Genomic DNA, 25,991 nt, shown 5'->3' on the forward strand with positions numbered 1-25,991 from the left:
AAAAACAAAAGACAGCTCCAAGCAGTTGGCTAATTGTTTATCCCGCTGGCTTAATGGCTCTCATTAATTTCCTCTCTCTGTTTCTATACCTTGCATTGGAAGTCTGAAGTCAACCTGCATCTGGTGCTGATAACGCTGGGGTCTCAGCTGCCCCCTCTGAGCCTTCCCTCATAAACACACATCTAATGAAAGGAACCTTTCATATACAGTAAAGTCTCGTTATATCGATATTCAAGGGAGTCCGAAAAAATATCGATATAACCGGGACTATCGATATATCCGACCCTGTTTGCATGTAATTTTCTCCGTGCGTGCATAGAAATAGTATCGCTATAACCAGGAGTATCGATATATCCGATATCGATATAACGAGACTTTACTGTACATTTACTCAATTACACCATTTGACACAGCAATGTACATGCCAAATGTAAACAAAAAAGACAAGTCTAAGTATACTGTCCATATGTGGGATGCATCAGTTGTTGATTTTTTTTCAATCCAAATAAAAGTGGGTGATCAATTAATGTTCTTCAATTTTCATTTGGTAAATGATATCTAAGGCGCAAACTGTAATTTCACCGAACCAATCAATAAAGGGAGATAACAAAATAAAAATGTATACTATATGGTAATACTCTATCCTGTATAATTCAACCATGCTCTAATTTGACAAATAGTAGATAAATCAATGAAAACATGAACATTGTGGAATGTACTCCAATAACCAGGAGTCTATTTGTTTTAATTGAATACCCAGTTGAATACACAACGAATAAAATAATAAGACTCACAATTTTTTATATCTGCAATATGAAATGCACTCCCCAAGTTGACAGTTGATGGCAATTTAAATGGTTCCTTGAAATAGATTTCTTATTTAATATTTCATTAAATTAAACAAAATAACTACCCATCCATTTTTTAATCCTCTTACCCTCATAAGGGTCGCAGACGTGCTGGAGCCTAACCCAGCTGTCACCGGACAGTAAACGGAGGTCCCACTGAACTGGTTGCCAGCCAATTCCAGACCACATAATGACAAACAACCATTTGATCTAAGGATCAAACCGAGAGACAATTTAGAGTGTTCCATTAACATGTCATGCATATTTTTGGAATGTGGAAGGAAACCGTAGTGCACAAAATAACTCTTAGACTGGATGGAATACATTTGAAGTGAAAAGGTGCATGTGATTTGTTAACTCTATTGTCTCCATTCATTATTGTCTGAGTTGTCCTCTCCTACTGCCAGTCTAAATGCAGACTGAAACTGGCCCAATTAGTGCTTTCAAGAAATCACACCCCAGCAGTTCAGAATTGAGGATATCTGCCATTTCGGAATGGCCCAATCTACCTCACTGCAACCTTCATCGTGCTTAGCCACTCTCTCTCTCCTCTAACTGTCCATCACTTTTAACCTATCACAACCATGACAGAAAAAAAAAAGTCACTTTCAACAACCACATTGTCAATGCACCGACAAACCAAAGAACAAATGTTCACCATTTCTTCACGTGGCGCATGAGAAGAGGCTCCTCACAGGTTGCACTTTCAAATGCAGCCATCATAGGCGGTGGAAGGAAATTGGTGCAAAGCAAACTTTGTCAACTTGTGCTGACTTCAAGCAACAGACAGATTGCAGAAACTGGCTCAGCGGTACCACCGTTGCTGTATAAAAAAAGAGAAAGAACTTTGGAATAGTTCCTCTAATGTTGCAGTTTGCAGGCGAACAAAAGTAGAGTTTCAGGAAGATGGTAATAACATACAATATATATTATGTTTAATGTATCAAACACGGGACTTGACATGCACAGGAATTTTCTCAGTGGATGGCAGGGGTAGGGAATAACACTAACTTTTTAGATACAATTGGACTTACAAAGCTGTTTCAATGCAAAGGCTTTATTCCCCCCCCCCTCTCAGTCTGTGAAAATAAGACTTTTTATCTATATTTTTTACCAGTAAATAATTATTGAATTTTAATGATGAAAACTGCCATTCTTCATTAAAATTAATTGATTTTAAAATGTACCTGGTATTTGGTTGGGGTTTTCTTGAGTTTATTGACCCATAAACATATACAAGTATGCATGTTTTCTTCAGGCATAGAATGTTTTAACATTTAAAGTTAAACTCAAACATTTCACATGACATATTGTACATACAGGTTAATGACCCAGACTTAAGTGGAAGAACTTACCCCTGTTCTGTTTCAAGCTCTAAAATAACTACAGTTAGTACAGTGAGGGTCATGTGCCTGGTTGGTCAAGATAAAGGAAATCCTGATGAAATGAACCATAAGGAAGCAGAGAGTTTTGCTCTCAAATGTAAGAAACCCAGAAGAGTAATAAGGTTGTAACAGTGTGGTGTTGACCTGAGAGACCTAATTTTTGCTGGATGGACCAGGCGTTTTGATTTGATTGCAATTGTATACGTATACGTAACTTACAATTTGGGGTTCAAAAGTCAGCCTTCGAGTGCGGAATTTTCATATTGTCAATGTGCTTTGTTTTTTCTTTGTACTAAGACTTCCTTCCACATTCCACAAACATGCATGTTTCGCAAAATATTTCGGCAATGTGTGAATGTACGTGTGAGATGTTATTTTTTTGTGCCCTGTGATTGTCTGATGACGAGGACTGCGTGTACCCTGCTTTTCACCTGTGCGTGTTTGTGTGTGGTGTGTGTTTGCGTGTGTGTGTGTGTGTGTGCGTGCGTGTGCGTGCGTGTGTGTGTGTGTGTGTGTGTGTGTGTGTGTGTGCATGTGTTTGCGTGTGCGTGCGTGCGTTGCTTTTCATCTACGGACAAGTGCATAGAAAATTGATTTAGAGTGGTGCTGACCAAGTTTTGTTTTGACTTGCAAGTCCAAAACCTGAAACATGAGCACTATCTGGTAACGGTGATTCAACTTGCTTTCAGAACAAGCATTTGTCATGATCTGGTTGGCGACCAACGGGTGGCGCTGTCGGCCCTGCCTGCACCTGCACAGGTGCTGTTCGTCCCGAGCCTTGGCGGACTGCCACGTTCGGATTGGCGACCAATGGATAGCGCTGTCAGCCTTGCCTGCTGCCTCGCAGGTGCTGGTCGTTACAATCAGTGACACTCAAAAGGACTCCCGGCACGACCATTCGCTGTCGGGTCATTGTTGAATGCTGTTGTATGCTTTGTATGCATGTTGAATGCTGTTGTATGCAATTGTATGCACTGTGTATGCATTGTATGTTGTGCATGTGTTTGTTTAATCTTGGCAGACTTTTACTCTTGGTCTTTACTTGATACTTTGTATTTTTTTCTGTTTGAATGACTGATGTTTTAGGTTTTGTTCCTGTTGACTTTATTTTAATACAATTTCTCAAACACAACCTGCTGTTCCCTCCTGCCTGCTTTTTGGGATCCACATCTGCCATCACCACCTTGCAAACCGTGACAGCATTAGCTTGGCACATTGGCTAGCTCTACTGCCAGTTGGCGTTGGCGAGAAAATAACAGTGTTTATTTCATTTTGCAGTTAAACCAAACCTAAAACTAAGAACATTAAACAGTGTGCATTTATAAACAAACACTATTACATTTACATTTAAGTATGACAGCTAAATGCTAATGGTAAAACAATGGGAAATCAAAAGCTGGACTGAGTATATCATGAAACAGCTATGGAGCAATACTGTAGCGTGTTAAGCATTTGATATTTTATCACAATCAATGAAGGAGCACAAAAAAATAAAAAAGATGCAAATATACAGAAGCAACAAAGAAAAATCAATCCTAATGTAATTAAATGACAGTAAAGATGTCGTAATCCCCCCCAATTTTTCAGGTATACAGTAGGTTCGATTGTTCAGTTGTTAAGGGAAAAATAAATCAACAAATACTCTACCACATAAGATGACTAAATAAGGAATGAGTGATGTGTCTTGGTACATTTTCATTTGCAGTGTGTGAGACAAATTCATTAATATTCATCTATGAGAGTGATACTTTAAACACTTAGGGTCAATGTTGACTGACAACAAAAAGGACTGGTATCAATATTTTTGCTACAAGATTTAAGCAGTGACACAAATCAGTATTTACCATTTCAGACATGCACTGCATTGCCAGCATTGAGCAGGTCAATATACAACACTTCTCCTCCAAAGGATTATAGTGCTTATCTGAAATGATATTCAATAAAGTATGACCACAGACACATGGAGTGGAGTGTTCCTGCTCAGATCTGACTTGTGCTGAGAAAAAAAAGAAAACGAAACACCTTATTGGAGTGAAGATCCAACTCAAGATTACCGGGGAGAAAAAGCAGTTAGATGTCTACTCTGCTGCAACACTGTCCGCTTTATTCTAAGGAGCAGATCACATGTCTTGTTTCTCACTCGCCATGGGACTGGAACCTGATAGGTTTATGAAATAAATTGAGATTCTTCAGGAGCTTCCACAGTTCAGTGCATGTATTGGCTTTGCCAACATGTTTGCAAAATCAAGGTAACTAACGTGACTTATTTTGAAGCCCCACAATCCAAGCTGCCAGTACTGGTGCTCCTAATGTGATACTTTACACTCACATTATCACCGAGGACCACAGAATTATGCTACTCAGTCATTTGTATGGTCTAATTAGCTGCTGCAACTTGCCTACTGCTGCACCATCCATTTAAAGCTCCTTGCAAAACGGCCAACATTAACTCCATGATGAAGTCATCTGAATGACGACCAGAATGTTGAACTGAATTGTTCTGGAAACAAACTGTGCTGGCATCATGAAATATAGTCTAAATAGCACATTCACTGGCTTGATCCTGTACTTGTGTAACTGAATAAGGTGGGTAGGAGAGCAACAAGGTGAGTGCAGTCAGAGCGCTGCCGCACAACTTCGTTGAAAACAGTTTTGTAGTTTTTCAATGCACCAAAACAATGCACACACACACACACACACACACACACACACACACACACACACACACACACACACACACACACACACGCACACACACACACACACACACACGCACACACACACACACACACACACACACACACACTATTAACCCTGCTGTGCTCTGAATTGTAGAGCTTTTCTTGTCAAGCATTCGATAAGGCCTTCAGTGAGAGTGGTTAGAGGATTTGGACTGAGTGGCTGCTGAGAAGTGTGGGGTCTGTTGGGTCTGCCACACACACTGTAAGTACATACTAATTAACTGATGTATGCAGGACCTCATCCATGTTGGAGGGGTATCAAAAAGCAATCAACGTCCCATCCCCTATGAGCCACGGAGATTCACATGTGGATAGATGATGTGTGGTTGCAGCGCAATCAAAAGATATCATGCCTTCATCTTAACCCCAAAGCCAAGAAGAATAGAAAAAAAGGAGAGAGATTCATCATTTCCAAAGCAGTCTGATGATTTTGATGGCTGAAAAGAGGATGTTGCAAAGAAGCAGAAATTTGAGAATTTGAGAATACAGTAAAGTCTCGTTATATCGATATCGGATATATCGATAGTCCCGGTTATATCGATACTTTTCTATGCACGCACGGAGAAAATTACATGCAAACAGGATATATCGATAGTCCCGGTTATATCGATATTTTTTCGGACTCCCTTGAGTATCGATATAACGAGACTTTACTGTATATGTACAGTGATATCTCGGATTACGAACCCCTTGGCTTACGAACTTTTCGGTTTACGTATGTCAAATTTATGAAAAATTTACCTTGGCATACAAACTATTTTTCGCGATACACACGGAGCTGCCACAATGAGTGATGTGTCGTTTGCGAAAAAAAAAAATGAATCTAAAGGTTTTATTGAGAGACGTGTCACTGAAAAATTGACAAAAGGAAGTTGATTGGAATGAGAAAAATTAGACCACAACGTAAAAGTGATGTCTTGCAAAAAGAAGCAATCCACATATGAAATTCTATCAAATGCCCAAAGTAGATACGAGCACTGATCCAAATTTACTTACTGCCTCTGCTGTGTACGATGAACAGCATTGTCATTCTTTTTTTTTTTTTTGCAAGCCTACATTTCACAAGTCTCGTTGAGCTAAAGTACATGCAGAAGCAAATATGCAGAGCACTATCAGCAATCAATGAACATGCACTTTCATTATCTCATTTGACCTGAGGCCATACAGCCAATTCATTTCAGTAAAGACTTTTAGCTGCAAGCTCCAGTGCAGAGAGGCATGTCACACAAAGACCATCAGTTAGCAACGTACCGAAAGGAAACCTGTATCACCATCTTATCTTCAAAGGACTGGGCAGGGGCTCAGGGGAGCTGTGCCACCGCCTCGACATATACACACGGGGGGGGGGGGTCTCTCGGCCAGGACCCAGGCCTGGATCCGCCTCCAACTCGCCCGCGGAGAACAGGCAGGGTTCCTGCACGCACGGCACAACATCAGTGAGCTCATGGGACTCCCCTCCCCTGCTTCATCTCTTGCTCTCCCTCCCACCTTCTCTTCTACACCCCCCTTTGCCGACTGGCTCGCCATTTGCTTCCTGGCTTCAGCTTGGTGGTGAGGATGGGATCTGAACTCAACTTAGACACAGAATTTCCACATTTCACAGATGGCAGTGAGAGGCTTTGCGTGGAGGTGAGGAAACAGGGAGAGGAGATAGAAAGAAAAAAGGAAGAGAGGCAGCCGCGGCACCAGCGCCGAAGCGAGGCCGATTTCACACCATGGCAGAGTGCACTAAAGCAGGCCGCCGTTAATCCACTCACTCAGGGAAAGGCCTGGAGCTATTCCACCGTCCAACCACCATCTCCATCCACAAAGCCATAAATGGTGCATTATACAAGCAGGCTTCAGAGACACTGTTGATATGCTGATAGGTGATGGACAAAGACCAAAGCAGCCACAGGAGCCAAGCCGCATACACGACTGAAAGCTTTAGCGCTGGACAGACAAGCCTGCATGTTTTCAAGGATGATCTCTGTACCTGCTGATGTGCAAACTGAGAGTGCTTAAATCTGCCTTGTGTATCAAGGTTAGCTCAGGATAACGGCTGGGTGCAGTGATGGCCATCAAGAATACTAACACTCCCACAAAGTAGCTTTTCGCTCATTCCCATTCCCACTGTGACTTCGTATCGGTAGAGTTACCAAAAGTCTGAGAAGATGAGTCTTTGAACTTCTGAAAGGCGGTCACTATGAATGAAAGCAGACAGGAAATATGTAAACATGAGGGAATTTAAATAAATTGCCACAAAGAAAATGACAGAGAGTTCAGTGAATTGTGTAACGATAAGACAGGCTGAGCTGCAAAATGAGATGTTTTACATGAAGCGCGCAGCGGTCAAGATTAGGGCGCCATCCTGGACATGAAGCCAATTGGGTCACTATCACATGTAGAGAAAATTTGAGAGATAAATGAGAACTATGAGATTGTTCTAATCCAACTGTAACAAAAGGCTGAAGTCTATTGGGTTTTCCCCTTAGAGGCACTCTATGATAAGAATCTTTGATGAAAGAAGTTCATTAGTTGCGCACAGTGTAATGTAACATGCTTTATTAAGAGCCAAAGCCAACCTACAGCGAGACAGTCTCTCAATGAAGCCTCAAGCATTTAATGGACATCATTAGTTGAAAACATATAAGAGATAATTATGCTCATTACAAACCCACCCTGAGTCTTTGACAAGAAAACTGTCATATCAACCACTTCAAACAAACAAAGAGTTGTTGTCTCGTCACATAAACGATGTCCACTTCCATTTGGATGGGAAGATTAGGATTTTTATTGTTTGGCTAATGCCTCTGAATGGAGGCTACATTTTGCACAAGGAAAATTAATTAAAAGAAGATTTGTGTTTGTTGAATTTGATCAGCACAACCCCTTCATTCCAAGGGAGACCTTGGTGTGGAAGGCAGCTCGGTAAATCTAATGGATGTATCACTTATGACCATGGACTTCACGGGGGTCAGCCCTTTCTATGAAATAGAAAGGTAACCTAGTGGGCACATAAGGCTCCGCTAAAATGCTACACAAAAATGATGGAAACAGATACAGAAGACCAAAGGGAACAGAGACAACCACAAACTACGTGTGTTTATTTACAATATGAAGCCAAATATCGTATGTCCTAATTCAATGCCGCTCTTTCTGCAGAACCACAGAACATTACTCCATGAAGATCCCAACCCCAGAGCACCCCCCCCCCACACACACACACACACTCTCTGGCCCCTTTTGCTCCACGAACACATAATATGGGGGTGCTGTCTTACTCGATTCAGCTTACAATAACAGATCGCTTGAAGTCAAATCTGTTGTTTAACTTACTCCGTCCCCTGGGAAAATTCAGTTCAAACAAGTCAAGAGACATCTGCCAGTCGACTGCGACTGATGATGTCAAGGGGTCTATGTCGGGACCAGATTCCTCCAGCGCTTTCAATCATTCTCTGTGAGATTACTGCAATGGGATATTACTGTACAAACTATGACCATGTGTCCTGTTGCCACAAAGCTTGGCAACATATTACAGTTTGTCAAAAGCAGCTATTGCCAGCGAGATAGATATAGAGAGGAGAGAAGCCATTGACCTTTGTGTCCTTCATATTTGCCTAGCTTCCCCTCAATCCCAATCTTAAGAGTGAAATCATCTGATCCCAAACTAACTGTCAACTGGCTTGTGATGGTGGCAAAGCTGGCGGACATCAATCAATCAGATTTTCTCGTCTATCAGAGAAGGCTTTTTTTTTTTTTGCTCCTGTTTTTCTCAAGCTTATCATCTGACCCTGTTTCTGGAGCTTAAAAAATGATTATGGCCAAATGTATGTCTCAGAGATTCACAGCCACTTCTTGGATGGAGCGCCATAGTAATGATTGTAGCTTTTCAGTATCTGCTGTCATTCTGGAAATCGCAAACTTGAGCCTATTATCCTTGGTTTTCAGGAATGCGTGAAGCGCAGATAAAAGTCCATTCTGATACCGTAAAACTAAAACGCCATCTTAGCTGGCTTACACTTGCTCGGTGTCAACAGTTTTCAGTAATTACTAGATAAGCATTCTCTGAAATGCACAAATAAAATAGGCTAATTCTGAAATAATAGCGACTGATTTTCTCCCTGGCTGTTCACTCCCTCAGTCACTGAGTAATTCATGCTTTGAGATGATAAGAGGCAGACCTTATGTCTTGTCACTTCTTTTGTCGCACTCACACCGTCTTAGTTGATCTATGTAAGTCAAAGAAAATATATTCAATAGTTATCAACCAGTATCGATTCAGAGTAGGGTACGACAATTTTGTTTCAACACTTTCTGCTAATCACATGCAGAACGATGCAGCCCCGATCGCATGAGGTGTAAGCTGCGCAGTCAACAGCTTTAGTAGCTTTGAAATGGCGGAAATCAAAACACAGCTTTTTGAAAGTATTAACACGTTTTGAAGTTTGTCTCATATTTTAAGCATATTTGACATAAATTGTTTATCTATTTACAAAGCCTTGTCATTAGCTATTTTCCAGTGAACCCATATCATGTGTTTCATGCCATTCGTCTGGCAGAAAATGCTGATGTACAAATTGAACTGAAAGGCTTGTTGCCTTAATCCTCTGTTGCCACCTATGCCTTAACTATCCTCAGAGCCTGGCACATTTCATCCAAATGTAAAGTTCTGCAATGAGCTTTTAAACCCCCCCCCACCCCCCCACCCCCCCACAACACAAGAAAAAATATACAGCCCCAGTAATTCCTGCCAAGCTACAGATTTGGCCCCAACAGCTATTAGGGTGTCACTCTATGACGTGCAAGCTACGACCCTTTTTTGGAAATGCTGTTCACCAAATGATCCCCTCCATGACAGTTTGGACATGAATGCATTTCTGCTGATTAAAGTCCGTTGTGACAATACTTAATAACAGAGTTATCTTTTTTTCAGGCGTTATTTTCCTTCTCAACTGTCAAATATCAGTCAAAACAAAAACATCATATCTGAAATTGTGCTATGATAAATTGGAATCAATCAATGAAAAAAATTAGCTTATGAGACATACAGAGTAAAATTCTTTTTAAATAAAGTGCAAGGTGGAATACTTTATTTCCTGACATAAACAAGCTGTCGTTATATGCAAATCTAAAACACCCATTTTGCATACACTGTTAACAATAGAGAACCTGAAAAACATTTGAGGGCATTAAAACAAATGCAATACGCCTCAACCCCTTAATTGTGCAATGACCTCATTCCTAATCTATGTGCATAACCAAGGTGAAAGGAACAGTGCTGGTTAAATGAAAGAAGAATTCATGATGTGTGGCAGCCTCTCTTCCCAGCCTCACGTTTTCCTCTCTTGGCTGGGCTAGAGAATGTTAAATGAGGCAATTGTGTCCCGGAGGCAAGAAGATGAAAAAAAAACAGGCATTGCCCCTTCTCCAACCCTCAGGAACATTCTGCAGCATGATGAGCTCCATCCAAAAACCCGAGCCTGCCATTTTACCTAAATAGCTCAAATGAAGTGTGCCTATGATGGAAACAGACAGCTATATATATATTTTTTCATTTATTTATTTATCATACACACACACACTCACACACGCTCTACGTTGCACACACAGGAATGTCAACACAAATTTGTAGATGGCCTATAGATAGACACGTATAATTAGGTATTGGCTTATTTGTTGGGTATATGCTTATAGAACCTTCCAGTCAAAATGTACATCCATCTGAATAGTTTGGAAGCAAACTTGTTAAAAAAAGAGTGAAACCTGCTTTTTCCTGGGGTGGGGGGTTCTAGTTATACCTTTTCTATTTAGCATCTGTTCCAAAAAAACATTCCGACATTTTTTTTTCTAACCATACCAAAATGGACCATATAAACCACAACAAAAATCAGTTAGACAAAGTAGGAAGGTGAGTAGGGCCTTTTAATATTCTGCGTTTGCAGGAAAGTGATCTTCCCTGCAGTCGCACAGTCAGCTATACAGACACTCCACAGTGACACCTCTGATAATCAAAGCTTTGTCTGGGTCTTAAAAGGACGTACTTGAACAACAAGACCTGAGGCCCTCTTTGCTTGTAATGGCCTTTGGACATCAATATTTAAATCTTACATCTCTGTTGTGATTAGACTGCTGCTTCCCCCCCAACCCCTTCTCCAGCCACACCCCCTGTCCTGAAACAACACGATGGGGGTAAAAGAAAGCCTAAATCAATGATCTTTGAGTCTAAACTAGATTCCGAAGCAGTTTGCCACTTTCGCTAGCAAGATAAGATAAACTCTCTTTGACCTTAGAGATGAAGTTGCCATGACAATCAGGGAGTCCACTTCTTTATTGATATTTTCCCGATATAACAATAAATAGAACTAGATCCCGTGCTTGATAATGCTGATTAATTATTACCAATATTGATCCCTACAAGCAAGAGCCAACCAAGGCTATTAACTTAAAGCAGGCTGAAAGTCATTTTTACCTAGAGGCTCAGTAGGGTTTCTTGATATGTATGCATAGAGAGGTAAACAGCCAGGTCATTAAACAAAGACATTCTATTAAACATCCAGGCAAAATATTAAGTCAACTAAAATATGCTAAATTAAAAACGTATTTTCCTTTAAACTACGATCACAAGGGGACCAAAATAAAACTTATACAGTAACTGCCCGCGGCAAGCAGTTATTATCATCGCAGAAGAATCCAGGAAAGAGGATGATAAAGAGGAAACGTTGTGAGGAAGTGACCTACACCTTGGTTGCAACCCTGCCCACATATCATATCACTGTCTAGAATTTGCAGGCTACAGGGCCATCGAAGACAACTTTTTAGGCACTGGCATTCCATGCCCCCCCCCCCCCGAGCACAAGCCCCATCTGAGCTGATACACAGTGGCGCATTTTAACAAACAAAACAACAGCTGCACTGCTGCTCATCTTTAAAATATATCGCTGCGGATAACAGCTATAGTGCTTCAAGTGGAAAAATATGATGCATCGTTTTATTGATTTTATATATCAGCAATGCATATAATGCATATGTGGATAATGAGAAAAGGAAACAACACAGGCTGCTATTGTTGGGGAATAGATGTTAGCGAGAAAGTTGTGATTCAGAAACCATTCTGTTTCAGAAAGAAATCAAGAAGAGATAAAGTACTGTCACCTATATAGTGTCAAAACATACACTGAGACAGAAACCCAGACATGTTTTTACTTCCCACCCCCAAAGCATGTCAGAGTTGCCAATGCTTGTGTGTAAAGGCGAGAGGCAGCACGATACACGAATGCGATGTACAGCAATACCAACAAGAACACTGCACTAAGTTGTGGAAGAACATAGTCATCCTTCAAGTTTCACCAAATAAATACTTGAACACCACTTCAAGCTCCAGTCTTGCTAGAACACACACGGGCACATTCTTGTTGTGATGTATCGTACGTGTGCTAACGTACACACAAGAATGGGTGCGCACACACATACGCACATGCACACACACACACACACACACACACACACACACACACTACACATAGGATGTTGGCAGACAATTCGGTAAACACTTCTCTTATCCTTTACGACTGTAATCTGCCTCTGATAAATGCCCCTCAAAGATAGATATGTCACCTCACGTGATAACCGTTTTCTGCCGTTCCGTAAGTGGCCATATAAAAAGGCTGGGCAGATTAACAGCAAAGAATATTGTTTCAAGAATAAAAAGTAAACATGAAAGTTTGCATGTTTAATTATTAGTTTTTGCTTCAATCTACAGGAACTACATTGGGTTTGTAAAATACCGGATAAGGTATTCTGGGCGGCCCGGTCGTCGAGTGGTTAGCACACCGGCATCCCAGTGCAGAGGTTGCCGGTTCGCGTCCCTGTCTGGAGTTTGCGTGTTCTCCCCGGGTCGGCGTGGGTTTTCTCCGGGTCCTCCGGTTTCCTCCCACTTTCCAAAAACATGCATGGCAGGCAGATTGAACACTCCAAATTGTCCCTTGCTTTGAGTGTGAGTGTGACTGTTGTACGTCTTTGTGTGTCAGGGTGTCCCCTGCCTCGTGCCAGCAACCCTGATTACGAATAAGCGGTACGGAAAATGGTTGGATGGATGGATGGATAAGCTATTCCAAAAAAAATGTACAGAATTTCAAAGATAATTGATAATCCACAAATTGCAACAATCTAAATTAAAAAGTTCACTTCAAATATTGTTTGTAATGGACACAATTACAGTAAAATCTCGTTATATCGATATCGGATATATCGATAGTCCCGGTTATATCGATACTATTTCTATGCACGCACGGAGAAAATTACATGCAAACAGGGTCGGATATATCGATAGTCCCGGTTATATCGATATTTTTTCGGACTCCCATGAATATCGATATAACGAAACTTTACTGTATTATGAATCTTTTCCAACTTGAACAAATGATGCAGAAATTTAATACGTATATCTAAAATAGAAATATACCAGAAAATGGTCGATGGTTGCAGTTGATTATCTTTTTTGTGTGATGTGAGATCACTATCACAAACAGAATGAAAGTATGCCATGGTGTTCAGGTCTAGTAAATGTAGGTGCAGTCCTACTGTAATTGAAGAGCACTGATGACAACAGTACAGCTTGCTACTTCATTCTGATTGGATAATGTGAAGTTCACAGACAGAAGAGAATCTGCGGAAATTCTCAGGTGGTCCATATAAAGATGAAAGCAGTTAAGGCTAAAGCAGTAAGTCAGTTTAATAAGCACATTTGACATTAGATGTCTGAACATGGCCTCAGAGGGCTGCTTCAATATGTTCCCATAAACACAAGTGGAGGCATACCCCCTACATCATCCAGATTCCGCTTTCTGCCGTGAAACTTTGGGGGGCAATTTAGCAGAAAAATTACTCCAAGGGGCCTGGTTTCAATTCAGCCTGTTCATATCTTTCCTTCCTATTAAGCATCAAAATGTTCTCCTCTCGGTTACAATAGAGTTATGGACATCAGCAGCCGCTGGAAGAAGGGAGGGTGAGAAAGAGCAAACGGTTGGGGGGTGACAAGAGAGCATACACAGAATTTGGTGGCAGTCGCACATAATATTACAGTTAATCGCAATACGGAGAGCATCTGCGATATTTTCATCACTCCTGTCCAAACCCACCGACCCGGGCAATTTATTGGCATATTGGCACGGGGTGATAAGGCTAAAAACAACAGAGGCAAGCAGCTGGGCCAGGGAGATTTGCTGATAACATTGATATGTGCTCCCACACAAAACACCTCCGCCACTATCTCCTCCTTCTATCAAACTCCTATTACAATAAAGGTGTGTGGGTTTCGCTCTTTTGGAAAAGGGGTGGGTTAAATCGTTCCCAAAAAGGAATACATACATACATACATACATACATACATACATACATACATACATACATACATACATACGTACGCATGTATGTGTGTATATATATATATATACACACACACACACATACACGCACACACATGCGTGTGTGAATGTGTATGCCTCTGTGTGTGTGTGTGTGTGTGTGTGTGTGTGTGTGTGTGTGTGTGTGTGTGTGTGTGTGTGTATCACACTACACAGAAAAAAACAAGACGGGAAATACATAATTTATCACTGTATTATCGGGATATCCAGGCAGCCTAATCAAGAGTACTGAGTGACTATTTTTTGCCTTATCATCCAAAGTGGTGGAAACGGAGAAGGAATTATCAGGCAGCTGCAGATTACTAGGCTGGAATTTTAATGGTAATAATCGGGTTTCTGATGGTATATCTTCTCTGCTTATCTTTCCCATTATCTGCCCTTATCGCTCCAGTCATCGGAGCAAATTAATGGTGCTCTTTCAGCATTGCCTTTTTATCACCGCTCGGAGAGCACCCAAGGGGGAAGAATAAGCAAAATATTAAAATACTGCATAAATCACAATTTTAGATAACAGTCCAATGTATGCAGGAGGAGGTGGGGGCACTGCGCCCAACAACCTTTTTGTCCTTTAGAATGACTGTCTACGCTGACTTTCTATGCAGTGGCTTTTCCCCAGAGTTCCCGAGGTAGGAGAGAGGATCTAGGCTTTTCATGACCTTTCTGGTGGCAACTAGAGCTTGATTATACAGCCGCACACCCGCTGCACGTGAACATGATCTTACACATGACATATTAATTCACACACGGCCGGGTCACAATGCTGCAATACAAATGTTCGGCTTCTTTCGTTTGACAACATTTAGATGCTGCAATAGGACTGGTTCAAAGACAAACAGGTCCATTATGTCACACACGTGGTTGTGTTTTACAGTTTGTTTTATGTGTTACATGATGGCTTAGCTACAGGTATATTCAGGTGGCAAAAAAAAAAAAACAATGAATCAATACATCAATCAATAAATATATATTTCCCATACTTAATCTTTTTCTCTTATGATCTGACAGAATTGAGAGTGAACATACAAAAAAGTGAATGATTTCTTGGTAACAGGAAAAAGTTACAATGAGTAAAAAAAATGAATAGGAAATATAGTCCGATACAATATAAATATAAATATATGTGTCTTCCAAGTGCTGCCAAATTATCATTTCTGTTGAAATATACAAATCTAAATCAAGGCCTAATTAAAAATAAATAAAAAAAAATAGAACTTAATAAGAGACAAAATGGCATACAGTCCTTTGAGGGTCAATTTTGGGGTACAAAAGTAATAAAAAAGCAATTTAATATCTTCAATTTGTGCGTGCAGCACGTATGCAAACAAATGCTAACACACGCGCTATTGAAACAAGTGTTTTATCTTTTTGCTCTCATTTGCGTCTTTAGTCCCTCGTTCGAAATCATTGTAATGGTGAAGAATCAAAGTTTAGCATGTTCAAGACAAATTATTATGGGTGGAAATTTGCTATTGTGACCTCAAATTAAAGGATGTTAACCTCCTGCAGCGGGGCGATAGAAACACCAACACTCAAAATCCTTATTGAACACACACGTCAGTTCTATTTAAGATTGAACAATGCTGATGCGCCAGTATGTGAGAGTGACAGCTGAAATACTCAAATTTAACTTGATCAACAATACATTTATAAAAAGAATAACAGTAATTTAAAAATGTGGTTCTGAGATTTGTGCCTCGACACACACATGCAAAAACTGAATTGAAGAAATGTGTTATAATGTATCTCTCCAATACACTTAAAATATGTCAACTATGCAGAGTGCAAAAGTGTCAAAACTTTAACCAAGTACTGTTTTCCTGAATGAAAAAAATAATCAAAATATGTGACTGGAGATATGTATCTGATACCATTGTTGTCAAACAACATTCATTCAAAACAAAACTCTCCAGTAAAATCTGTGTCTATTGAGTTAGGTACACACACTTGCACATGAGGATAACAATGTGTATATGTACGTAAGTGCGTGCGTGTGTGGGGGGAGAGAGAGAGAGAGAGAGAGAGAGAGAGAGAGAGAGAGAGAGAGAGAGAGAGAGAGAGAGAGAGAGAGAGAGAGAGGGGGGGGGGGTGACAATTAAAGCATATCACAGTAACATTTAACAGCAACTTTCTCACATATTTGAAACCACTCTAGCAATTTTGTAGTAAGTACATGTATAACAATTTCATGTAGGGGACCCAAATGAGGATGCACACACTGAACCGATGCAATGACACGGGGTACATTCTTGCGCATGGAAACTAAACAAAATAAAGTACCAAGACATCGCCCATAGCAAACGAGCTGTACGCAGACAATTTCTATCTTTGGTAAAACTTTTGAGCCACGGGCTGCACCACAAGATTTGGACCGGAACTCACCTCTTTAGAACAGACACAATTAAGTGCAAACTGAGCACGTCCACTTTTACGCGAATTGTTGCGTTGGTGCTGATTCGTAGCGCCAACAATATTGAACAGGCTGGACACATCCAGAAAACAAATTCACTTACGTTTGATCTGCCGAGGATTGCTCTGCTTCCTTCGGGACATGCCTGCTGCGTGGCCGCTCAGTGAATCCAGGTGTAATGTTGACAGAGCGATAGATTTTGGGTCATCCAAGCAATTTTCACCTCTTTTTTTCAAGAGGTATCTGAGGAGGGCAAAAGAAAAAAAAGCGGCGATATTCTTCTTTTTTTTTACGTCAATCGTTACGTCTGCGTTCGCTTTATCTTTCTGTCCTCCTTGGCTCAGGATTTGCCTCTCTCTATTTTCTCTTTCTCTCTGACTCTCAAACGCGCTCTCGCTCTCTCTCTCTCTTTCTCTTTCTCTCTCTCTCCCTCTTGCTTTCAATAATGAGGTGAGTGAGGTTCGGCGCAATCCGCGTGCTCTGACTGTGAAAGTGAAGGCGTTTGGCGCTTTTGTTTGAAGATTACGTTGGTTCCTCATCGGCGACCGTAGTGAACTTTCCCTGATTCCAACTGACAGTTTGTTAGTAGAAACTCTTGGTGAATAGGATATTAAAAAAAACAAATTTGTCTTTATCACTGGAATGCGTAATAATAATAATAATAATAATTACCATCAACATCATCATCAGCATCATCATGATCACCATCATCATGTCAGCAAATATGGATTGTTTCTATCAACCAGTCACAACTGCAAACCCATGTTTTAATTGTTTTACGAGTTGATCACACAAAGGGCATTTGTTGACAGCCCACCCCAAATAATAAATGAAGAAAATAATAAATGAACAAAAAATGCTGTCCTGTGGAGACCACAAAATTACAAATCATATTTTTGTTATATGTTGGTCATTTGTTCCCAAACATAATACACTTTGTTTAAGCCCACATTTTAATTATATATTTTTTTAATGTACCGGTAATTAATCGTCAAAAAAGTGGCGCTATCAGTGATAGACACATCTGTCAATAAAAAGTATTTTTAAAAATACGAGGGAGTGAAAAAAATCCCTTCAATATTCTGAGATTTAACAAGTGGGGGGGGGGGGGGGCATGTTCTGAATAGTTACCCAAACTGGAAATCACTCTTTTCAATTAGCCTGTTGGACTGCAAAAGAAGACAAGCAATTGGCCTGTGAAATTATCTCATAACCCAATTCTGCAACTTTGGAATGGAATCTAAAACTACGGAATAATTCATGCGACAGACGGTCAGTGGTGGTTCACCTCCATAAGAGCATCTGCTTTGCAAGCCTTCTCATCCTGTGCTCCTCCTCTATCCTCTCGTGGCACCAGTCGCAAGTAAAAGCTTTCTTTAATTCTTTCATTTCATATGCCACATCATGAGCCAAATGGCCGTGGCAGTCGTAAACAGTAAATGATTGCTGTCAAAATCATAAGAGTTGTTCACTGGCGAAGGGTGCACAATGCATGCATTGACATTAAAAATGTATTTAAAAGGATAATTATCAATTGACTTGTCGATCTAGTTATATGTGATTGACAGGATCATTGAATTTTTTTTATGATGATCTTACAAAATAACAGGTACGTATTTTAACTACACAAAGAAAAACACAATCTTTGAAACATTTCCTGAAATATTGAAATGTCAACAGACCCACAAATAACACATTTTCTACTGATCATTTTCATACTCATCCAAATCAATAATACTATTTGGACGAAGCAAATGGGTTTTTTTTTTTGCATGAGGGGGAGCTAAATTGCCAATTGAAGATTAATTTAACGGCGTTTCAAAATCCTGTGACTGGAGCCTGATTGTTCTCTGCTGTTCCTGAGCCTCTGTGACTTTTTTGAAGCGGTGCATGATTGACAGGTACAAATCTACTGCAGCAAGAAGGCTTTGTTTTTTTTGGACCTCACTGCTCAACACAGATGGTTGCGATAATTAACATAACACTGTTTCCATCGCGGGGGAAATCACTGACACAAGGTTGATCGTATTAATAGGTTAAGGTATACAGCACTGCATGCTGTTGGGATGTTACACTGCAGTGTTGCCACATCATCAGATTTTTAGGGGAAAGGTTGATTTGATGTGCTCAATCATTCGATTACAACCGCCCAATGACATTTGGGGGCTGCTGTTCAACGGCAGTGCAGATGTGTGTTGTTAGTGGCAGCATCGTGCTCAGTATTTGACAAGTGTATCATTGGCTCAACCACGGCTGTTTACGTGGGACATGTTCATATGTATTGACAAAGTTTCGTATCACTGCAGTAATATGATTATTTACTTCACAAGTGACAGATTTCACAATTATGGCCGCTATATTAATTTCCTCCATTGTGGGTTTACAATGCATGCAAGTGAAAAACACAGTTGGTTGAGCAAAGAACACAGAGCAAAAGCTTTGGTGCGAGGCAACTTGTTATATTTTTGGCTTAAATTACTGTATCGTTCAACTCTAACCTTAATATCGCCATATCCAGAATGTTTAAGTTTGTGGCTTCAATGAAGTTAATCAATGTTTTCAGTATTTTCTCAACGAGACAAAAATAATACCGTCTGTAGAGGTAAGCACAAAAATAATGTTCATGTAAATGGCTAAGATAAAAGAAGAAAACCTGTCACCACTTTGTAATTTAATTTCAGACTCCTATTCTGTCACGATATATAGCATGATGGCAAATGAAAAAAATATTTGATAATGATATCAGAATTTGTTAAATTACTGTCCGTAGTGTACAAGAAATACTGGATCATAGACACAGGTGATTCTTTGCACACTTAATGTTTATGAAGCTGGGAAAAAATACACCTGAAATTGTTTCTTGGATTGATAATGAAAATGCCCTCTCCACACAGCTGTTACATGACATAGATCAAATTACAAAGAGTAGTTTATATCTTTGCTTTCTATTAATATTTCAACAACTTCACAAAAAGCAACAATTGACAAGATTAAAGCGGCAACACCGTATTAGTTTGCCGGATGAAATACGTATGACATGACATACTTATAGCTGCATGCTCCCTTTCAGACCACATGCAAAAGAGTAGCTGCGCTGCATGTACAGCATGTATATCACAGTGTTGGCCGTGCGTGACAAATAGTTTTGAGGAGCTCACACATGTCCGCTGGCGCTGGGAGTGACAGCCATCCCTTGGACAGGAAGTCCACTCTTAAAGACCCACCTCAGCAGCTAAAGTTGGACAGCAGTGTTATGATTTTGCCTGCTGCGGTGACACCCTCCGGCTGTTGGGGATTGGTTTGTCTCCAAAGGAGTGAGTGTGTGCATACGTGTGCATGTGTGTTTTCCATGCACACAGGCGCATGAAGGCTTGCGCCACCTGTCTCGTCGTCTCTTGAAATAACCTTTCTGACAGAAGATTACTTCAATGTGATTGACAGTTTTAAATAGTTATTCTATGAGTAAATTACAGTTACCGTTGTCCTAATGCAGGTCGCGCTTGAGCTCATCCATCCGGCAGCTCCTGCAGCAGCAAGCAAACAGATGTCTGAGAGAGTGCCCACTCTGCTGGCTTAGCTGCTGAACCACCCGCAGGCCTGGAGGCCTCAATGGCACTTCTTTCCAAGAGACTTTATTCTCGACATCACTGTCTCACGAACAAAGCCACTGTTTCTTTCCAAATATCAGGTCTGTTATTACTATACGTCATTAAATGTTCATATAGGATGCTGGTAAATACAAAAGTCAACAATGTTACGAATCGATCATGTTTACACCACGAACAATATGAAAAAAAAATAAGGTTGGAGGAATAGAGCAGATCCTCCCCATTAGAAATGACTAGAACTCTGTCAATAAATGAAATCGGAGGGAGGGAGAAATGGCAGCATATTTGAAAACGGCTAATCTCAGTGTCCTGTTATGTGGTGAAATCTGAGACTGAAACACCTCCAGGGGATAACAACGGCCTTTTAATGGATTAAATTACTAAATACCCTATTTCGTTTTGAAGGGCATAATTAGTTTAAATAACCGATGCCCCGTTTAGAGAGAACATTGATCAGACAGTTGAAAGTGAAGGAATGCGGCCTGTCGCATAATAAGCACTTATACATGAATGGTTGGAACCGCCTTTTTTCTTAAAAGACAACGATGAGAGCCATAAATAATATTTTGAAGATTTCTATTTTTTTCTTCCTAGATAGTGTTGAAATACTAAGTGGAAAGTTTGATGAAGTTATATTGGTATAATGATGGCAAGCCCCTCGAAGACAGACATTTTCAAAGATTGTTCTTGAGCATTCCTTAATTTGTGTCCTCTGTTTTCATTAAATTATGGAAATAAATACATCAAATGCATGCAGGATTTTAGACACCATCCAAAAAATGTATGCTACAATATGATGAAAGGAATACTTACTGTCTGCAGTAGGAGATAATAAATAACCAGGAGGTGTGGCCTCAATGGCCCCACACAGCTTTGGAAATGAGGCACGCACGCACAAAAATGAAGAAAAAAACACGTTTCCTTATGAAACAAATGTTTTTTTCAAGTGAGACTTATTTGCAGAAATGTTTAAATATCAACTGTTTAAAATAATGAAATACAGTAAAGTCTCGTTATATCGATAGTCCCGGTTATATCGATACTATTTCTATGCACGCACGGAGAAAATTACATGCAAACAGGGTCGGATATATCGATAGTCCCGGTTATATCGATATTTTTTCGGGCTCCCTTGAATATCGATATAACGAGACTTTACTGTATTGGAATATTTTACAATCACATTCTACCTGTAAGAAAATAGGTATCGCCAGTCAATATTTTCTTATTTGCTTCTGCTGTATCTACACATTTATTAAAATAGGTTTTGTCTGCACATATATTAAAATAGGTTTACACACTCCATCTACTCATACTGAAATTGCTGTAGTTTTCCCATTAGCTGCACACACCGCCAGGATTTAGTGAAAATGTACACATCTTCGTAGTGTAGCTTTGTGGCAATTCCACCATCACCTTCCTCACTTTTGACATGTCAAACAAATAGCGTATTTAACTGTATTTTGATTTTATATCATTTTGTATTCTTTATTTCTGAAAAGTCAAATATAATATGGTATCTATACATTCTATATGGGTTGTAAATCCATCCCAACTGGATCCCCATTCTCATATGCGACACCCGTACCGGAAATCTCCATCGTAATAAGGTCTGTTGATGCATTTTAGAAGTGCGTCTGCTGCTTTATTACATATGCAGAGGCATCAGCGCACTGTAAAATGGAAACATGCAACATATTCAGAGAAAGGCAGACCGTAGACAGCTCAGAAAATAAATCTACATCTGCCAAGCTCCATGCAAACAGCACTGCCATCCTTAATGGCGAAAGCATTGATGAAAACAGATAAACATTTTAAATATTCAGACATTCCTTTCACTCAGTATCAAAAGCGTCCAGATGCGGGAAGCTGAAGTTGTTATCACAAAGCCAGAGACAGCCATTGAAAGGAATTCCTCTGAATTTTCAAGCGTATAAAGTATTTTATGGCATGCAAATAAATGGTAATTTTACACTAGAAATAAAAACATGCCATTAAACCCCATCATTTGTGACTAAAACTCCACGAACAGGAGACACTTTCAATTTGCCTTGCCTGTCTCCCTGTTAGATGCCGACGATTGCCGCGAAATTAATCCATTTAACAATCTGTGGCTTAAATTTGGGGATTTACAGTTTTTTTTAGAATATCAATAAGTTCCAATTGAAGAGGATTCTTTTGCAATTCAGGCGTGTGCAGGCGATAACGCCAGAGTTGGCATGAAGAGAGGCAAAGATGGATTAATTATGCAGAGAACATGGAAATTCTGCTTATCATCGCTTAGCAAAGGAGCCTAGCTCACATAATCAGAAAACGAGGATGGAAAAAAAAAATAACAATGCAATGGCACCTTGCGGCCCATCATCTACAAGTTAGATTTTTCCTGTAATTAAAAAGGAACATACAATTACGTATATTCATATCTCATATCCAGACTTTAAGTGTCAGTGCATTAAATAATGATTGTTCAAAATAAGAGTGAAACTATAAAATCAACAGGAAAAAAAGCTTTGTAAAATAGATACCGTGTATTGTACTATGTCGTTGGTCAACAAAGTTGAATTGAACTACTGTATGTACAAAATGGAAACTTTCCAATCATCTTTGGACAGAAGACAGATAACCTCAGCGCTCAAATGCAAAAGGAGACATTTTGTGTTCCTCACAGACACCTACAAGAAACCAGACACCTGCAAGAAAAAAAAATGGGTTAAACCCTCCACAAAACTAACAGTTTATCCCTCACCATTGACAGTTCAACCGTGTCCCCCTGCCCTCAGGTCAAGAGCCTGGGTGTCATCCTCGATAGCTCAATATCTTTTCAGTCCCATATAAATAACATAACTCGGTCTGCTTATTTCCACCTCCGTAATATTAACCGTCTCCGTCCCTCGCTCACCCCTCACACCACTGCTATCCTTATCCACAGTCTCGTCACCTCCCGCATCGATTATTGCAACACACTTCTCTTCGGTATCAATCAGAAATTTCTCCATAAACTCCAACTCGTCCAAAATTCTTCAGCCCGGATCATCACTAGAACCCCCTCCTTTCACCACATCACCCCTGTCCTCCAGCAACTCCATTGGCTACCTGTTAAACATCGTATCAATTTCAAAATACTTCTATTTACATTCAAAGCCATCCATAACCTTGCCCCTCCCTATCTTTCTGACCTGCTTCAAATCTCTGTTCCCTCTCGGTCCCTCAGATCTTCATCCTCCTTTCACCTCTATGTGCCCTCTGCCCGTCTCACCACGATGGGATGCAGAGCTTTCAGCCACTCTGTTCCCAAACTCTGGAATTCACTTCCACCCAACGTCCGTATTATTGACTCCCTCCCTATTTTCAAGGCTCACCTCAAAACCCACTTGTTTAAAATTGCTTTCAATGTATAGTTCTATCTGCTATTTTATTATGTATCATTTTACTTATGGTTTTATTGTTATGTACTTTGTTTTATTGTTTTTATTGTAAAGTGTCCTTGGGTGTTTTGAAAGGCGCTTGAAATTAAATGTATTATTATTATTATTATTATTATTATTATTATTAAATAACAAACCAGTCAAAATGTAAACCAATTAAATTAAAATAATATTATGATTGACAAATAAAAGTTAATGAGAGTGAAAAACAGAACCCTCATGCCTCAGATTAAACCTTCACCGTAATTTAAATTTGTTTTTAATTGCAACATTTAAAAGGGAAGGAGACAATTCACATTGATTGCACAGAGTGAGTCATTTTCTCCGTCATGAAGATCGACTTGATTGTTACCAACATATTGGTGTCTAATACGGCTGGAGCTCTCAGTGGAAGAAGGTGCAATGGTAATTCTTTTACTTTTACTTTGCTGATTGCAACATGGGTTTTGTACCTGTTGGATTTCCATCGTGTCATTTTGCAAACTCCTTCATCTGTGTCCATCCATCCATCCATCCATCCATCCATCCATCCATCCATCCATCCATCCATCCATCCATCCATCCCATCCATCCCCTGCTTATCAAGGACTACTTTAGCAGAAAAAGCAAGATTCTCTCTCCTCAACGTCTTTCTTCAGCTCATCCAGGAGGATCCTAAGATTAGGCCAACCAGTAGAAATAGTTTCTCCATTTTATACAGGGTGAGCGACAGGCCTTCCCTCCCAGTAGGGTGTATCCAGAACACGTTACCAGGGAAGTGTCACTGTAGGAGACACCCTAAAGAGATTCCTGAGTCCTCAAGCCCCTCCAGTCTATCCCATTCGGGATGATTAAGTTTCTTATGTTGTATCGATGTGAGAACCCACGCAACTCTCAGAGAAAAGTCTACAATATCACCATTTATAGCCATAATCTTTTACGCATAACCCACAGTTGATGGCTATGGGTGAGCCATGCACAGAGATTGATTCTGCGATGTGAGGAGTAGGATTCGTACCCAGAAGTAGACAATAGATGAAAGTCGGAAATAATTGTGTTTTTATTCAAAAAGAAAAAGTTGTAAATATCGAGTGCAAGGCATAGAAGGATTAACGTTCGGAGTAAAACTCCAAAAAAAAGAAAGAAACCACGAGGCCGCTCCCATCCCTGACCATTCTCACTGTTGGAGTCACATCTTACTTTTATCACGTGATTACCGCTTGTTGTCAGAGCGATGCTTCCTAATGGGAAGCACGCACCTACACACACACACACACACACACACACACACACACACACACACACACACACACACACACACACACACACACACACACACACACACACACACACGCACACACGCGCACACATTCAGACACACACACTAATGCTTTGCCCCCCTCGTGAATGTTCTCTGGCCTAATTTTCGTAATTAGTGAGAAGTAAAAGTAGAAATAGCCAAATGAGGGCCAGTACCGTGAAGTATAGTGAGAAGGAAAATGATTCTATCAAAGGAGATTTGTAACTCTGAGTAAACCCGGCAGCATGTCATCCCAAGTCTTTCTTAAAATAACCATGGAGAAAATCCCTTGAAACTTATTAGGTCATTCTTTACATCCAAGATAGCTTTCCAGTCCACTTTCAGTTTGCCGGCCTTTCAGAATGTGCACCTGTTGCCGGAGCCTTGATTTTGCTTTTTGATCAGAGGGCACTTTGACAAAAGCCGGGGAGACGAAGCTGAAGCAGCAGAGGCAAGAGTAAAGATCCTTATCGAATGTTCTTCACCGGACAATGAATTTTCACTTACCATTCAAATGTATCTGTGGAATGCTTGAGTGATTCATTACAGCAGATTCTGAAGTGTGACAATGGACCTGAGAAATGAGTGATGGTATCTTTTAGCTGATTTCATTTCCCCGATCCTCCTTATCCCTCTAGCCTGTGTACCTCTATTAATTAGAAAGGAGGGATTTCCACTCATCAACTGATGGGTTTCATGCTCTACTCTGTCACAAATCTCCTGTCTATGCTATCTCTCATTTCCCAACCGATGCCTCCTTTGGAACTGGAGCTGCAAGTCTGGATGGCTTTGGTAAATGATAAATATTTATAAACCCATTAAGAAAGAAAAATAAAGTTATGAGTCATTTCTTAGTTACTCTTGAACCGTGGTGCACTGCATGACTCCCCAAGT

The 25,991-nt window shown here is 40.2% G+C and overlaps 1 protein-coding gene across 1 annotated transcript in view; it reads right to left on the minus strand.

Annotated features, from left to right (window-relative positions):
- The window catches only part of zfpm2a (zinc finger protein, FOG family member 2a), a 125,891-nt gene extending 108,823 nt beyond the window's left edge, over positions 1-17,068 (minus strand). Inside the window, exon 1 of the mRNA XM_088999689.1 lies at positions 16,889-17,068. Coding sequence (XP_088855815.1) covers positions 16,889-16,928 — 40 coding nt within the window. The 5' untranslated portion in view covers positions 16,929-17,068. The remainder of the gene's footprint in view (positions 1-16,888) is intronic.
- Positions 17,069-25,991: the final 8,923 nt, after the last annotated feature.

This window comes from Hippocampus bargibanti, linkage group LG06, assembly GCF_051943395.1.
Source record: "Hippocampus bargibanti isolate YZ-2025 linkage group LG06, ASM5194339v1, whole genome shotgun sequence".
NCBI lineage: Eukaryota > Metazoa > Chordata > Actinopteri > Syngnathiformes > Syngnathidae > Hippocampus > Hippocampus bargibanti.